The sequence below is a fragment of the Loxodonta africana genome, chromosome 19 (assembly GCF_030014295.1).
Source record: "Loxodonta africana isolate mLoxAfr1 chromosome 19, mLoxAfr1.hap2, whole genome shotgun sequence".
NCBI lineage: Eukaryota > Metazoa > Chordata > Mammalia > Proboscidea > Elephantidae > Loxodonta > Loxodonta africana.
In genome coordinates, this window is record NC_087360.1 from 11173923 (window position 1) to 11190970 (window position 17048).

The following is a 17048-nucleotide window of genomic DNA, read 5'->3' on the forward strand; positions in this document are numbered from 1 at the left end:
AAATAGGCCAGAGGTCCCAGGCCACACACAGATCCCCCACCCATGGTGGACTGGAAACAGGGGAGGGAGGGTGGGAGGGAGGGAGAAAGGGTGTGCTTGGCAAGTTGTGAGAGAGGAGAAGGTAGCAAAGAAAAGGGGCCTCCTTAACCCCTTACCTCCCTTGACACTGGGGCCCTTCCCTGTGTCGGCCCCCAGAGTTGTATCCATGTTAGAATCCTCCAGGAATTTCATCCTGGAAGTTGAGAGGGAGAAAGACAAGGACTGGTTTTGAATCCTACTCCCTACCTCAGGAATTGTCTGCTGGTTGCAGGAGAGATTACAGGTGTTTCCTCCCCCTCCTCCTCATTGTCTTCCTTGTTATCATCTTCTCAGCAAACACTGAGAGTGTCAGACACTGTTCTAAGCCCTTTAATTATCACAACAACCCTATTAGCTCCATTATACAAATTGAGCACTGAGACAGAGAGGTAAAGTAACTTGCCTAAGGTCACACAACATAACAGCAATGGTGCTGGATGCCCTCGAGCAGATTCCAACTCACAGCAACCCACTGTGACCCCATGTGACAGAGTAGAACTGCTGCAGAGGGTTTTCTTGGCTGTAATCTTTACAGGAGCAGATGGTCAGGTCTTTCTCTCACAGAGCCTCTGGGTGGATTTGAACCACCAACCTTTCGGTTAGAAGCTGAGTGCTTAACCATTGCACCGCCATTTATTAAAAGCTAACTATGTGTGGATGGGCACCTATGAAGTGCTTTACCTGTATTAGTTCATTTGATCCTCAGGACAGTCTTATGAGGTAAGTACTAAGCTTATCCCCATTTCCCAGTAAGGAAAATGAAGTAGGGAATACTTAATGTCAACTTGTCCAAGATCATGCAGCCAGTAAGTAAGTGGCTGGGTCAGAATTTGAACCCAGGCAAGCCAGTTTCACTGAACAATGGTGATCCAGAGGCCAGGAAGGGGGAAAGACATGTCCAAGGTCATATAGCAAGCTCAGGAGATCAGGACTTTGTGTGAACTGTGGCCCTGTCTCTGGAGCCCTGGGTATGATTAAGCTCCCAGGATCCAGCTCCGTGCTAGGGCCAGGTCAAGGAGGTTTCCAAGCCTTGCCTTTGTGGACACCCAGTGCTTGCCCTGTACCTGGCCCCCCAGAGGCTCATGGAAAGAATGATTAAGTGAATGTGGGGGCCAGAGTAGGCAGTTGGCCCAGCTGGTCATAGGGTGATGTGAGCCAGGTGAGGGCACTCACCTGAGCTGGTCCCGCCCCAGAAGCAGCTGCCGATACACCGTCTGGGTCTCTGCATCAGGATCCAGAGGGTCACTCCAGTCCCCCAGGGTGACAGCTGAGTGTGTGCGGCTGCAGCCAGCGGCTGAGGGGGACATAGCATGGTCGGTGACTCCCCCTTCCCTCCCAGAAGCCTCCATGGCCAGGTCAACTGCCAAGCCCTGCTCCTTCTGCCTCTAAAATCTTTCTCCAAACCTACTGCTTCCCTGAAGCTCCCATCACCTTGTCCCTGGACTCCAGCCATAGCCTCACCCCTCACCATCCACCTCCCACATTCTAGGCTCCTGCCACCCAGAACCTTTTCAGCCCTCCAGCCCACTCCATCTCACCTCCATGCCTTTGCTCACTCTGTCTGCTCTGCCAGAAACACTCCTCCCTATCCCATCCCTGGCTCCAATTTTACTGCTTAGCTCCTACTCTTCTCTGGTCACATTTGAGCAGCACCTTCTCCAGGAAGCCCTCCTTGATCCCTCACCCTGGGGCTGGCTCAGAGGCACCCTCTGGAGTCTCAAAGGCCTCTTCCTAGCACTTATGACACTGTATTATAATTGTCTGGTTATGCACTCATCTCCCTTAAAAACAGGCATGATGTCTGTCTGCCACTAAATGCCTGGCATATACCCACCCACTGCCGTCGAGTTGATTCTGACTCATAGTGACCCTATAAGACAGAGTAGAACTGCCCCATAGAGTTGCCAAGGAGCGCCTAGTGGATTCGAACTGCTGATCTCTTGGTTAGCAGCCATAGCACTTAACCACTACACACCACCAGGGTTTCCCTGGCATATAGTAGGTACTTAAAAATTATCTCACACTGAATGAACACTTGCTATGGGCCAAGCAGTGTTTTAAGGTTTATCACATATGAACTCATTTAATCCTCAGAACAACCCTATGAGGTAAGCAATCTTACCCAGTGCTGTGGAGTCGCTTCTGACTCACAGCGACCCTATAGGCACAGTAGAATTGCCCCATAGGGTTTCCAAGCATGTAAATCTTTATAGAAGCAGACTGCCAAGTCTTTTCTCCCATGGAGCTGCTGGATGGATTCGAACCGCTGATCTTTTGGCTAGCAGCCGAGCTCTTTAACCACTGTGCCACCAGGGTTCCTTAAATACTTTTAGCAACCCCATTTCACAGTTGTGGAGACTGAGTCCAGTAACTTCCCCCAAGCTGCACTGCTAGCCCAGGCCCGAGGCGGGCGCCCGCTGATTGACAGGTGGGGAGGCGGAGCCTGAAGCCCGCCCCGCCTCCTCACCTGAGCGCTCGGCCTGGAGGCAGCAGGTCCAGCGTCCGCTGCGGAAGGCACCCGGGTGGCAGGCGGCAAGCTTGTCTGGGTTGTGGGCACTGGCCTTGCGGAGGGCCGACAGCCATTGGTTCAGTTCGCTCACGTTCTATAGGAAATGGGGGGCGTCAGGGGATAGGGTGGGGCCCCAGGAAAGCCCCCCAAGCCCCATCTTTGCGGCGCCTCACCTTACACTGGAGGTAGGTGGTGTGCAGTGGCCCCGCGCCGTCCTGCGTCACCACCTGCATCACTTGGGGCAGCTGGAAGGCGCTCTCATCCACACGCTCCACGGCGCGAATGTGCGACACCGGGATGGAGGAGCGCTTCTGGGAAAGAGGACAGTCGCTGCCGGGCGGGCTGGGGACTGGGGCCCAGGGTCAGCTTTCTGGGCTGTGTATCAGGGGGTACCCCCGACGGTGGGACACTCAACTCGGCCTGTTTATGCTGTGTGAGCGTGTCCACTGACTGTCCATATCTGAGTCCCTCTGAGCAGGTGACAACTTCTCTGGGCATCAGTTTCCTCTTCTTTAATAACAGTAATGGTGATGATGATGATAATATTGTAGATACAGGCCCTCAAGTCGATTCGGACTCATAGCAACCCTATGTGACAAAGTATGACTGCCCCATAGGGTTCCCTAGGGTATAATCTTTATGGGAGCAGATTGCCAGGTCTTTTCTCCCATGGAGCTGCTGAGTGGGTTGGAACCTCCAACCTTTTGGTTAGCAGCCAAGTACTTAACCACTGTGTCACCAGGGCTGCATAATGATAATACTGGCTACCACTTACATGGAGCTCAGGATGCCCTTCTAAGTGCTTTGTATTTGTCAATGCAAGTCATCATCCTAACAAACCTCAGAGGTTCAGTCTGTTACTTTCCCCAGTTTGCAGATAAGGAAACAGGCACAAGAGGATAAATGACTCTTCCAAGGTCACACAGCTGGTACGTGGTGGAGCCGGAATTGGCACCTAGGGAGTAGACTTCTAGAAGTTGTTGTTAGAGGTGCCATTGAGTAGATTTTGACTCACAGAGACCCCATGTGACAGAGTACAGTTGCTCCATAGGGTTTTCTAGGCTGTCTGCTCACATAAAAATTTTAAATACCAAAAAACCAAACCCACTGCCGTTGAGCCGATTCCTACCCAAAGCGACCTCATAGGGTTTCCAAGGCTGTACGTCTCTACAGAAGCAGACTGCCACATCTTTCTCCCTCAGAGCCAAGGATGGTTTCAAACTGCTGAACTTTCGGTTAGCAGTTGATTGCTTTAACCACTGCACCACCTTGAAAACCCTATAGGGCAGTTCTACTCTGTCACATGGGATTGCTGTGAGTCTAAATCAACTCGACGGCACCCAACAATGACAATCTTTATGGAAGCTGATTTCCAGATCTTTCTCCCGTGGACTCACTGGGTAGGTTAGAACAGCCAACCTTTCTGTTAGCAGCCCAGCGCTTAACCATTGTGCCACCAGGGATAATAAGGGTGTGCACTCTCTGCAATGTCTGCCATTACAGTTTATGAATGGCATCTATAGGGATGGGTACCAACCTTGAACACCAGCCTCACGAGAACAGTATATGGCAGTGAGTCGGCACTCAATAAAGGTTTGCAGAATGAATAAATGAATGCAGGCCTGGAAATGTGTCTGCCCAGCTGGGCATGTCCCGCAAGTGAGCTCCTCAGGTTTCATGTGAGTCTACGTAGCGTGTGGGTATAAATCTGGGTGGGGACATGTGAGGGTGGTCAAGCAGTGCCCGTGCCCTGTGTGTGCCCCCACAAGGGAGGGCATGTCTGGGTCTCTCCATGCACATTTGGATGCGTGGTCAGCATGTGTAGCTGTATGCCTGCTCCTGTCCTGTGTCTACAGTTGCCCCAAGCTGTGAGCAGAGCCTAGCCTGAGAGCTGGGAGTTCCTAAGTTGCTGGGGGGCCTTAAGCAAACCCTTGGGTGTGCTCTGGGCTTCAGTTTCCTCCTAGGTACAAAGAGGAGCTCTATGAGGGGGGCTGCCACTGGAAACCCCTTCACTGTGGGCTGGGCCCCACCTGCCACTCAGGAGTCTTGGAGTAGGACAGCGTCTCCCCGCTGAGCCAGAAGTAGCGCTTCTTGAAGGCGAAACGTGTTGCCAGGCTGGCAGGCTCCTCCTTGCGCTTCAGCAGGTAGCCTTCTCGAATGGTCACTGAGGGCGGGACCAGGGCCCTGGCTGAGCCCCCAGCCTCTGGGAAATGGGGAGGGGAAAAGTCAGCCCTCCCTATCCAGGGTCCACCTGCCCCACCAGCAGACCCAGTGCCCCCATAGATGAGCTTGTTTCTCTGCCCCCTGGAGGATGAACATGATGGCCTTTGACCTCCACTTGCTCCAAAAGGAATTGAGGCCCAGGGTAGGGGCCTGGAATTTGCAGTCGGTGGTGCAGGCAGCCAGCAGGGAGAGCCACACCCCGTGGAGCCCAGTCCTGGGAAGGTCCTGGATCTCTCCACCCCCAAGGAGCAGGACACAGACCCCTCCCTACTGCCACAAAGACCCCACCATGCCACAACCAGGGCTCCACATTTCAGTAGGCGGCTCCTGTATGACTTGAATTCAACTGTGTCATAACTTGGACCCTGCACGGTGACATGGACTCAACCCCATCTCTGCATAAAACCCTCCATTGCTCCTTTTCACTCCAAGTAAAAGCCAAAATTCTTACAGTGGTCTCCAAAACCTTACATGGTCTGGGCCCCCCTCTTCCCCTCTCCCCCCATTTACTCTTCACTTGGCCTTCTCACTGTTGTCCCTACCTCAGGGCCTTTGCACTTTCTGTTCCCTCTGCCTGGAACACTCTCCCCCAGGATCCTCATGACTCATCTCTGTCCTCCTCCAGGTCTTTACTCTGATGTCACCTCCCCAAGGCCATTCCTGTTCAGCCTATCTAGAATTTTTGCCTGCCACCTCCATCCTTAGAAGCGAGGATGGCAAGACTATGTCTCAAATACTTTGGACATGTTATCAAGAGGATATCAGTCCCTGGAGTAGGACATCATGCTTGGTAAAGTAGAGGGCCAGGGAAAAAGAAGAAGACCCTCAGTGAGATGGATTGACACAGTGGCTACAACAATGGGCTCAAGCATAGCAACAATTGTGAGGATGGCGCAGGACCAGGCAGTGTTTCATTCTGTTGTGCATAGGGTCACTATGAGTTGGAATCAACTCAATGGCACCTAACAACAGCAACCACCTCCACCCATGTGCTCCCTAGCCCCCTTCCCTGCTTTATTTTTTATCCTTAGCATTTATAATTTACTTATTTGTCTTGTTTACAGCCTGTGGCCAGCTAGAGTGAAGCTTGCATTAGGGCAGGATTTTCTTCTGTCTTGCTCATTACTGCATCTCCAGCACCAGAGGTGGTGCCTGTGACGTTGTTGTTGTGTGCCATTGAGTTGATTCCGACTCATTGCAATGCCATAGGACAGAGTAGAACTGCCCCATAGAGTTTCCAAGGCTGTAATCTTTACAGAAGCAGACTGCCACATCGTTCTCCCGTGGAGCAGCTGGTGAGTTTGAACTGCCAGCCTTTCAGTTCGCGGCCTAATGCTTTACCACTGCCCCACCAGGATATTTATTGATTGAATGCACTCTGTGCCATGGTCCCACCCACATCCCCTCATTGGCTGGAATGGCCTGAAGGGTGGGACCTGGACCCTATCCATCTCCAGGACCTAGCATAGTAAAATACCAGGAAATGTTAGCTAGATCCACATTCTCAGTGCCGGGGAGGGGAGGGTGTAAGGCAGGTCCTGAGGGCCCAGCAGGTGACTAGCCCAGTGTGGCAGGGCCCGGGAACTCACCCCCCTCCCCTTCCACGTCCACCAGCTGGTCCAGGAAGTCTCTCACGCCCAAGATACTCTGCAGCAGGAAGGGATGTAGGGGGGCCATCCACAGCTCCTTGCCCTGGCCCAGCTGCTGGCCCAGGTTCCCAATGCTCTGCACAGCCTGGAGCAGAGAGGCAGGAGATGCCAGGGTCAAAGCCACTGTGGGGGGGGGGGGCAGGTAGAGGGCAAGAGAGGGGAAGCCCCCCGTGGACCCCAAACACAGTCCCAGAGTCCTGACTTCCAAACCATTGCTTGACAGAGAAGACCCATCGCAGAGCCTGTATTAGAAAATCTGTTGCCCCCTTCACCTTTTGCAGTCTTCACCTGTTGTCCTTACCCTATCACTCCCCACAGGCCTAGATCTCCCCACCCAGTACTGCCCAATCCTACCATGCATACTCTGGAGCCCAAAGAATCTCAAGATGTTACCACGTTGTAAACGATGAGCTAATTCACACTAAAGTGTAAAGGACTGCTAGCCTGCTTCCCACTTTCCTCCTTAACAGGTAGGGACTTCATTTCAAAAGAGGAGATTGAAGAGCTTAATGACTGCCTTCACACTCAGAGTGGAATGCTAATTAGTGGTGCTTCACACTTGGGTTTCTCTGGGTCTCAGGTGGGTCTTCTGAGTGTCTGGCCTCTCAGCTTTTTTCCTACCACGCTTTCCCCTGCCTGAGAGCTTTGGGGATGGGGATCTCTACTCCAGACACCTTGGCGAGGAGCACCAGCGAGCGACTGGTTTGGGGGTCTGCGTGCTGGTCCCGGAGGTCAAACAGCTTCGGAGTGAGGATGGCAGGTGCAAAGAATCGCAGGAAGAGGAAGCCGCTAATGGCCAGGTACTTCAAGTCCTGCTGGAAGAAGTGGCAGGTGAGGGGGGGGCCCCCATTGCCCATTTCCCAGCTAGGGAAACTGAGGCAGCAGGGCCTAGAGATTGGTGGTGCAAGGGAAGTGGGACGTAGACCATCAAGAAGTTCAGCCAAGGACCAGATGTGTGGACTTGGAAATCTCTTTTCCTCTTTATGCCTCAGTTTCTCCACCTGAAAAATGGAAGGCCAAGACCGGACCTGCACATTCAGATTTAGCCAATGGTCCTCAGAGTTGGCTTTGTGACAGGCACTGTCCTAAGGGCACAGGCTTATGAGGAAGGCACCATTATTAGTCCCACTTTACAAATAAGGAAGCAGAAGCTCACAGATGTCAAGTGACTGACCCAAGGTCACAGAGCTGATGAGTGGAGGAGGATTCAAACCCATATCTGTATAACCTACGGTAATAACAGCAACAGGCTAGGCACTTCTCCATACATGTGTTCATTTAATACTCAGCCTAGGAGGGATTACCATCCCCATTTTACAAAGGAGGCAACCGAGGACCAGAGAAGGAAGGTCACTTACCCAAGGTCATAAGTGGCAGAGTCAGAATTTGAACTCAGGCAGGATTTGAACTCTACTGTTAACCATGCTCCACTGCCATTGAACGCCAGCTACTGTGGAGTGCTCACTCACTGCGGGCCAGGAGCTAAGCTTAAACTGTCACATTTAACCCTCAAATAACTCTGTGGGGTAGGTCTTGTCATCCACATTGTACAGACGAGGAAACTGAGGCTAAGTAGTGAAACCAGTTCAGACAGCTCCAGAACTCATCCCATGTGCCCTCTTCAGCCCCAGGCCTCTGCCCCTTACAAACTGTAAAGTCTGGTGGCCCTCCGTGTGAGGCGGGTTCCCTCAGCTCTAGCACTAAAGGCTCCGGGAGAGGGTGTGCCTTCATCCTGGGTGCATCTGGATCCCCCAATACCAGCTCCGCACCCACCTCTCACACTCACCAGCTATATTTAGCCCGAGACTGTGCTCCTGTGTTTTTTTAGGGGTGGTATTCACACATGAGACAGTACCTTCCTCTCGGTGTGGCCCAGCTCCCTGGGGCACCTCAGCCTTGACAACAAGCCCTGCCAGGAGCTGGGCCCCAGAGCTGCCCAGGTGGAGGGTCTCTGTCTCCCGACATTCCCCCAGGCTCCCCTCGAATCCTGAGCTGCCCTCAAGGTGACCACCCCCTCCCCAGCCAGGTTCCAGTGTAAATTTAGCCTTTGACATCAGCTTCGTCCTTTCTTGAGGGGAAAAACAGGTGTCAGAGCATCAGAGAGGGGCTCCCTTGGGTTCCTCTGATCCCACCCACCCTCATGGGCCTCAGAAAGTCCCTGCTCCCTGCCTAAGGCCACTGCCCACCTTGAGGCCAAGAACTAGGGGGGGCACTGGCGTGTCCCTGATACTGGCTCTCTCGCAAGGGCTGGGCTGTCTGGGGAGCTGCCCCCTTGGCGTCCCTCCTTCCAGCCACAGCTCTGCCCCACTTAGCACCTCTGCCAGCAGCTCAGGTGAGACCCCAGCAAAGTGGGGTGTCAATCAAGCCATGTCCCAGTTTAGAGCCCAGAGTGCACTCCTTGAGCATAAGGAGGGGCTGAGGGGAGGGAGGGCTGAGGGGAAAGACATTCAGCCCGGAGTCTGGAGACCTAGGTCTAAATTTGCAACCCTTGGCCCAGGCTCTTTGCCTTTCCGGGCCTTGGGTTCCCCATCTAAAAGGAAGTGGGGAGCAATGTGGTGTAAATAACGGCTCTAGGATTGGGCCATTCCAGCTTCACCGTTCAGCAGGTTAGATCCCGGCGCGCATTTCTGCTACATCAGGGCTGTGTAAGAGTTAGTCTTCATCTTCCCCAATGTCATTTGTCCGTAAGGACAATGGCAGCACCTCGCAGGCTGTGCTGAGCATTAAGCCAGGAGGTCTCAAACTGGTGGCCGCTGGGCCAGTCCAACCACAAATGTGTAATGACTGGCCCAAGATGGGTTTTTTTTAAAGATGAATTAGTGCCATCATTTAAAAAAATTGAGAGTCCCCACATAAAATCTAGAATTTTGGCTTAAAAAAAAAAAAAAAAAAACTCAGCTCTGGCAATATGAGACCATCTTGCTACCTGGTGGTGCAGTGGTTAAAAGCTAAAGCTGCTAATCAAAAGGGCAACAATTTGAAACCACCAACTGCTCCCTGGAAACCCATGAGGCAGCTCTACTCTGTCCCGTAGATCCACTATGAGTCAGAATCGACTCGATAGCAATGGACTTTTTTTTTTTTCTTTTTGAATTCCTACGTGGTAATAATAGCCTGGAGCTGCCCCCTTTAGATAAACTGTGAGTACTGCAGTTTGCCACAGTCCTCACCACTCCCTACTGCCCCACATCTCGCCTGCTTCATTCATTTACCTCACCTGCCTGAAACCCACAGCTTCTGCGTTTTCAGCTTTGGTGTCAGGGACTTATTTTTCAATTTTATTTTTGGTGTCTCGTCCTGACTGAGCACCTACAATGTGCCAGATCTGTGTGGCTGGCTGTCTGTGTCTCTCTCTCTCAATAACAGCTGGAATTTAAGAAGCACTTACTTTGTGCCAGACTGTATTATTTGGTGGTTATGAGCAAGACTCAGAGCCAACCTGTCTGGGTTCCTAATCCAGCGCCACCGCTTTCCAGAGCTGTGACTTTACCTCTCTGGGCCTCTGTGAAATGGGCCTCGTAGGGTGGATGGAGGCAGTAATAAATGTGTAAACCACTCAGAACAAGGTCTGGCCACAGTAAGGGCTACAACTAGTGTTAGTTGTTTTCGTTGTTGTTTTTATTACTGCTGCCAGCAACGCTGTCCCGCTTCTGTTGGAAGAGTGCTTTAGCAGAGACAGCCTAGGTCCTGGTCCCACCTCTGCCTCTCCGTGCGACCCTGGACAAGTCACTGCCCCTCCTCAGCCTCAGTCTTCCCACCTGCCCAATGGGAGCACCTGGCCCACCATACCCACCTCGTGCTCCGCCTGGGGGAAGTGCTCCTCCACGCGCCGGCGCAGCTGCTTAAAGGCCAGGCGCATGGCGGGCGGACAGCGCTCCACAGAGCCCACAATGGCGTCCATGATGGGTCCCAAGTAGCCAGTCAGCAGCCCCAGGCTGGTCTCCCTCACATGCTCCTCTGAGGACGTGCCCTTGAAGGAAATCCGCCTGGAGGAGCAAGTGGGGCAGCTCATCCTTAGAGCACAGCATCTGTCTGTGCAACCTCGGGCTTCTTGTTCTTCCTCAAACACGCTGAAATCATTCCCACCTCAGAGCCTTTGCACATGCTGTTCCCTCTGCCTGGAACACTCTTACCCACACATTCGGCTTAAGTGTCTCCTCCTCGAGGAGGCTGTCCTACCCCATTGCTCATCATCACAGACCCTGGGTCATTGCATTTCCACTATGGACATGCCAAACCCATCCTCCAACCTCAGGGCCTTTGCACTTGCTCTTTCCTCTGCCTCTAACACTGTCCCACCAGGTCTTCCCATGACTCCCTCCTTCACCTCCTTCAAGTCCTTGCTCAAATGTCCCCCTCTCTTGGAGGCTGTCTGTAGGACCCCATTCCCGCCTGCTGGCACTTCCCACCCCTTCCCTGTTTTATTTCCTCTAGTCTGCTGGTCGTCTCCAATACCCTTCTCCTTTAGTTTATTATCTGTCTTTCCCAAGAAGGGGTGTGTGTGTCCATTTGCTCCAATGTATCCTCATTGTTCAGCCCAGTGCCTGGCACACAGCAGCTGCTCAAGTGTTTTGTTGAATGGAGGACGGAATAGCACTTTTCTTCCTGCAGTTATCTTCCTCCCTTCTCTAGCTACAGGTTTAGTGTCTGTCTTGTTCACCTGCAGACTGCACACTCCAGGGGAGCAAAGCATGGAGTCAGCTAGCTAAGCCCTGGATGAACTGCCTTCTGGAAATTGATCCGGGGTCAGTTGGTCTTGATTATTTGATCCAAAAGGCAACCCAAATGGGTTAAGTAGCCTGATTGGTCCCATTTAACAGATGAGGGAACTGAGGTTCAGAGAAGTTACCTTGCAAATGAATGGCAAAGTTGAGATTACAACTCAGGATGGCAACAATAAGAGAATAATAAAACCATTGCCACCATAATAAAGATAATACTTCTGGGGTGCTTACCGTGTGCTGGGCTTTGCATGTGTAACATTTAATTCTCACACTGGTTCATGAGCCCCATAACAACCCATGAGGTCAATGTCATGAACTTATGTTTCAGATGAAATAACAGGCATGAAAGGTAAGAGGCAGAGCTGGGATTTGAACCCAGGGAGGTGGGTTTCAGATTCCTGCCCATAACCACTACACTACACAGCCTAAGGGACCACATGCTCACTTTCAAGACTCTGAGGTTGTCTGTGAACTCCTGGATAGCTGTCCCCCTAGCGTGGGGTGACAGTTGGCTCTGCCCACTTATCAAGGCTCAGGGACACAGGGGCCTGAAGGAGGGTTGGGGCCCCCCTTAAGCTTTGCTCACCGGGTACGGCCCAGCTCCATTTTGCATGGGTCCAGCTCCATGTACTTCTTCTCCTCAAAGATGCGGTTCACCACTGGCTTCAGGACCTCGTGCAGGTAGGGCATGCCCACGAGCTAGGGGCAGGGAGCACCGCACGGGGCAAGGCTGAGGGTGTGGCCGGGGCATGCTCATGAGCTGGGAGCGGGGTGGGGGCATGCAGGGAGCAGCTCAAGACAAGGCTCAGCACATCCAAGAACTGGGGCAGGGGACACCCTCCAGGGCACACGAGGCAAGGCTGGGGGGCATCAGGTGGGGTACAACCAAGGGCTGGGCAGGGCTACTATGGGAGGCACAGCCCACGGCAAGGCCAGGCACCAGCCACCAACACTCCAGCCCAGCCACCCAGTGCCACCTGAGGCTGGCCAAGCCCTGTGTCCAGCTAAGCACCAGGAAGGGTGTCCTCTCCAGAAGCGGCCCCACGGCCCTGCCAGCCCTTCTCACCTTCATAAACTGTTCCATCGACTTGGATGCCAGCGAGTTAGAACGGAACAGAGTATTGGGGTCGGCTGAGAGGACAGGGGGGAAGGACTGCTGGGGTATGGGGGGCTGGACCCAGCTCACCCCAGCCGTCCAAGGTGGAAGTCATGATTCTTCCCAGCTCAGGATCAGGGAGACCCATACAGTCAACCCTTTTCATGGTGCAGAAGCCCAGACAGGATAAGTGAGTTGCCCAAGGTCACACAACTCACAAATAGCAAAACCAGGGTCTGAGCCCAGGACTGAGCTCCCAAGCTGGTTGCAGGTGCACACAGCAGGGACCCTCACACACAGGGACCCTCCTGCAGGCCCAGCCTTCTGGAGTAGTGTCTGGGAGTCCAGGGGCAACTCACTGGTCCGAGCCACCTCGCGCCGGGTGAGATAGTCCAGGAAGGGCCCGGCCAGGCCCCGGCCGAGAAAGAGCTTCACCAACTTGGTGGCAAGGTCCTGGCGGCAGTCCCCCAAGGTTAGCTCCTCCAGGATAGCCAAGGGACTAGCAGCATCCTCCTGGGTGGGGGCGAGAGGTGGGAGATGTGGTCTGAGGCCCTGGGGCTTCAATGCAGAAGAGCCCAGGTGGGGCTCCCTGAAGCAGGGAGGCCATAATCCCGACACCCCCACATCCCCAGCAGAACCGTGTGCCTGGTGCACCCACCTCCGCCGGCCTCAGCACAGACTCCATCAGCATCTCCACTAGCGGCTGGTAGTACGGGGAGGGCAGGACACGATCCTCGGTCAGGCGCACCTTCAGCCGCAGAGCCCCCAGGAGCCCCCTGCCAGGGCCAGGTCACAGGTGAAGGAGCATAAGGATGTATGGCCAGGTGTGCAGGTGTGAACACAGATAAGGATATTTGCATGGATGTGGGCAAAATGGAGGAGGTATGAATAGGTATAAGCAGAAAATCAGCTGTGAGCAGGTATCAACAGGCGTGAACGGGCAAGGACAAATGTGCAGACCATATAGTTTGCGTAGGTGTGACCAGCGTGGAAAGATGTGGCCAGCATAAACAAGTGTGTACAGGAATGGTCAGTGTGAACAGGTATGGGCAGTGTAGTCAGTTGTGGATAGTGTGGACGGGTGTAGACAGGTGTGGATAGTGAGAACCCAGTAATGTGAAATGACATGTTTTTACATGAATAGGTGAGCGGGTGTTAAGGTGAACTCCTTTGGATATACATAAGCCCAAATCGAGTGGCATTCAACAAACATTTGTTGAATGAATGCATGCATGCATGAATGAATGAAGTGACATGGTGATAGTGTGTGGGCTGGCTGGGCACAGTGCCCCGTATAGTTCCAGCCTGACCCCCTCCCTGGGCCCCATATTTACCCAACATCCTCTTCAGCTCTGGGAAACGGCAGGAGGCGGAACCAGCCATTGGGTGGGTTCTGCTGCAGGACCTGGGGAGGGAACTCCACCTGTGGGGCACATGGGCCCTCAGCTGAGCCATGCCCTGTCCAACCCAGACCTCCCGCCTCCAGCGTGGAAAAGGAGCTCAGACAGATCACCCAAGGAGGGCAGCATGGCCTGCCAGGGGCCCCCTCTACCCCCACCATCTCCCACTGACACAGCATCAATTCCCCTGTTCTTGCCCCAGCCCCCAGTTATTTTCTCCTGCTAGGGGCTCAGAGAGGTGGAGAGACTGGCTCAAGGTCACACAGCTGCTAGAGACAGAGCCAGGACTCAAACATGGCTGGATTGGGTATCTTTTCAGTTCTGTTTGGGGACACATATTACATCCGTCAAAAGCCTTAAGGTAAGCCAGAAGGTCCCTGAGCCCTCTCTTGCCCCCTCTCTTTTTTAAATAACAGCTTTATTGAGAGAGAATTCACGTACCATACAATTCACCTATTTGAAGTGTACAATTCAGTGGTTTCTAGGACAGTCGCGGAGTTGTGAAACCATCGCCACTAATATGAGAACATTTTCATCACCTCCCACACCACAAAATCCCGAGCCAATTAGCGGGCACGTTCCATTGTATGGGAAGACCACTTTTCGGGTATCCATTCCTCAGTTGATGGGCATTTCGGTTGTTTTCACTTTTCGGCTACTATGAATTAATGCTGCTATAAACATTTGAATACAACTTTTTGGGGAAACATATGTTTCCATCTCTCTTGGGTGCATACCTAGAAGTGGGCTGGGTCATATGGTAAATCTATATTTAACCTTCTGAGGAACTGCCAGACTGTTTTCCAAAGCAGCTGCACCATTTTAAAATCCTACCAGCAACGCATGACTGAGTCTGTCTTTGATTTGCTCTAAACCTGCCTCCTTTAAAAATTTTTACAAAAATGACAGCCCTGAGTATACAGCCATTTTCACACCCACTATTCCTGTGAAGGCAGCTGCAATCACAGCCATTTAACAGATGGGAAAGCTGAGGCTCCAGGAGGAAGGCCTTGAATCAGAGAGACTTGAACTCAGATCCCAGTTCTGTCATTTCTTAGTCATGTGACCTTGGGCAAGCTATTTGATTTCTCTCAACCTCGGTTTCCTTATCTGTAAAATGGTGATAACAACAGTCCCAGCTTCATAGGGCTGTCTGAGGGTTAAGTCAAATGAGGTCCTGCTGGAGAAGCACAAGGCATGTGCGCGGTTGTCCTGGCTGTTCTCTTCCCAGAATGAGAATTTGGGCTCACCCTGTGACCTTGGGTAAGTCCCTACCCCTTTGAGAGCCTCAGTCTCCTCACCTAAACAGTGAGGCAATGGAATGCTATCACCCAGGCCGGGCCAGTTCTGGGCTCCTGGAGAACCTGAGGAGGCAGCCTCCACATCTGCCCATCCCAGCCCCAGAAGGCTCAGCCTATCTCCCCCTCCTTCCCCTTGGGGAGACTGGGGAGCCACAGAGGGTGTCGGGAACAGGGCGCTCACCATGCCCAAGAAGTCATTCTTGCCCACCATGTCCCAGTCCCAGAGCTCCACCCGCAGCGGGGACGGTGCTCCTGGCAGTTCCTGCAGCTTCAGCACCTCGTCCCAGTAAGGGAAGCGGGTCTTCTTGATTGTCTGGGGAGGAGTGGGTGGTCTCTGAGGGAGAGCGCTGGTGCCCCCGACACTCCTCCCCTTCCTGGCTCCCCTCCTCCCTCCACTTACTGAGGTATCCAAGCTCTGGCTGCCCCAAAACACACGTGCAAATGGGTCAGACGTGCCAGTGATGTCACGGGGGGCCAGGTCCCTGGGGACAGATGGGGAAAGGGGTGAGGGGAGACAGGACTCTCAGGAACCAAGATTAAGTTGGTTGAGGGGGTGGGCTTCAGGGTAGATCATTCAAATGCCACTGGTTTCCAAGGTAATGACCTGCTCCATTGCAGGGGGCCAGCAAGGGGCACCCGTCATCATGTCCACCCAGACCTGGTATCTTCTTGTTGCCTCACACCTACCCTATGAGGAGGCACTAGTATGACCCTATTTTCCACATGAGGAAACTGAGGCACGGAAAAGTCAAGTCCTGCATCATGAAATCAAGGTGCAGTTGGGGAGCAGGGAGCCTCAGTTTCCCTGGAGCCCCTGGATAGGAGACTGGATGCCAGGCTGGGTCACCCTGAGAAAAATCACATCACTTCTCTGAACCTCAGTTTGCCTCATCTGTAAAATGGGAGTAATAACAGACCAAGCTTTTAGGGCCAAAGATTAAATAAGATGAGGTGTGTAAAGGGCTTAGCATAGCACCTGGCAGATAGCGGTGCTCAGCTCAGTCATTCATTCAACAAACATGTTCCTACACCCTGCCTAGGGCTCAAGCAAGGGCATGAGGCAGGAACCCCTGACTCTGGTTTCCATAACAATCCAAAAGACCCACCCCAGTCAGTCTCCCCCACTCCTCTTTCCTGAGGTCCCCCAAATCCAAGGACACCCCCTTCCCCAGGCTGCTTGCTTCCTCTTCCTGCTCCTCTCCCACCGCTCCTTGGCATCCAGAGCCTTCTTTGGTTTCCTAGGAGCCAGCCCAGTTGCTAGGCGACAGCCATCAGTCCCTCTCCTGCTTGCAAGGATGCGGCACAGCCTTGTGGCTGGGGAGGGGGCCATGACGACAGAGCAGACAGAGAGTGCCTGCCCCATCCTGAGCCTCTTCACCTGTCCCCTGCCTCCTTGGCTCTCCCTAATCCAGACTCCAGGGAGCCCCAGCTGGGGCCCAAGCTAGGAGCAGAAATCTGGAGATGATGGGAAAGGCACAGAGAGGGCAAGGAAGGGTTTTAAGGTCACACAGCAAGCTAGAAATATAGGTCCTCCCCTCCCTGGGTGACGGTTGTCCTAAAAGTGGGATCAGGGGAGTGAGGTGGGAAAATAAGGCAGAAAGACAGGAAGGGGAAATAAGAGGGAAAAAAGAAGGCATTTAAGGGGGTAGACTGATAGGCGAACTGAGGAGGAAAGGAGCGGATTGCAGAGCAGTGAGTGGGCCAGAGGGAAGATGGATATCCCATGAGCTGGTACCCCTGAAGGGGACATCTGTGGATTTTGTTGGCTCTGTATCCCTCCTCCTTCTGAGTTTTCTTTGGGGCAGTACCTACCCCTTCCCCACTCCCAGACCCCCTGACTTAGGTGAACTGACCCCACCCTCCACTCCGGGAATAGATTCATGACTCAGGCCTAACCTATTAGAGTCCATGTGATTGGTTCAGAGATGACCATGCACCCCAGACTGAGCCAATAAGAATTAGTCCCCAGGACATTGGTTAGAAATAGAAGGTATTTTTTAGTTGGAGCTGCTAAATTGGTAGGATGCCAGCCTGGGCCTGCTGGGCATCTTTGCCCCCCAACTGGGGA

At 53.2% G+C, this 17048-nt stretch overlaps 1 protein-coding gene across 7 annotated transcripts in view; it reads right to left on the bottom strand.

Moving 5' to 3' along the window:
- The window catches only part of RASAL1 (RAS protein activator like 1), a 32857-nt gene that overhangs the window by 1283 nt on the left and 14526 nt on the right, over positions 1 to 17048 (bottom strand). For 4 of the 7 annotated variants that reach the window (XM_064272236.1, XM_064272237.1, XM_064272240.1 and 1 more), the window contains 15 exons: positions 15381 to 15462; positions 15162 to 15293; positions 13614 to 13702; positions 12938 to 13055; positions 12639 to 12792; positions 12250 to 12314; positions 11770 to 11882; positions 10253 to 10445; positions 7134 to 7274; positions 6400 to 6544; positions 4618 to 4790; positions 2761 to 2898; positions 2546 to 2681; positions 1252 to 1372; positions 156 to 232 (listed from right to left, as the gene is read on the bottom strand). In XM_064272236.1, coding sequence (XP_064128306.1) covers positions 156 to 232; positions 1252 to 1372; positions 2546 to 2681; positions 2761 to 2898; positions 4618 to 4790; positions 6400 to 6544; positions 7134 to 7274; positions 10253 to 10445; positions 11770 to 11882; positions 12250 to 12314; positions 12639 to 12792; positions 12938 to 13055; positions 13614 to 13702; positions 15162 to 15293; positions 15381 to 15462 — 1877 coding nt within the window. The remainder of the gene's footprint in view (positions 1 to 155; positions 233 to 1251; positions 1373 to 2545; positions 2682 to 2760; positions 2899 to 4617; positions 4791 to 6399; positions 6545 to 7133; positions 7275 to 10252; positions 10446 to 11769; positions 11883 to 12249; positions 12315 to 12638; positions 12793 to 12937; positions 13056 to 13613; positions 13703 to 15161; positions 15294 to 15380; positions 15463 to 17048) is intronic. The other 3 variants (XM_023559488.2, XM_023559491.2, XM_064272238.1) reach the window with 2 other exon arrangements.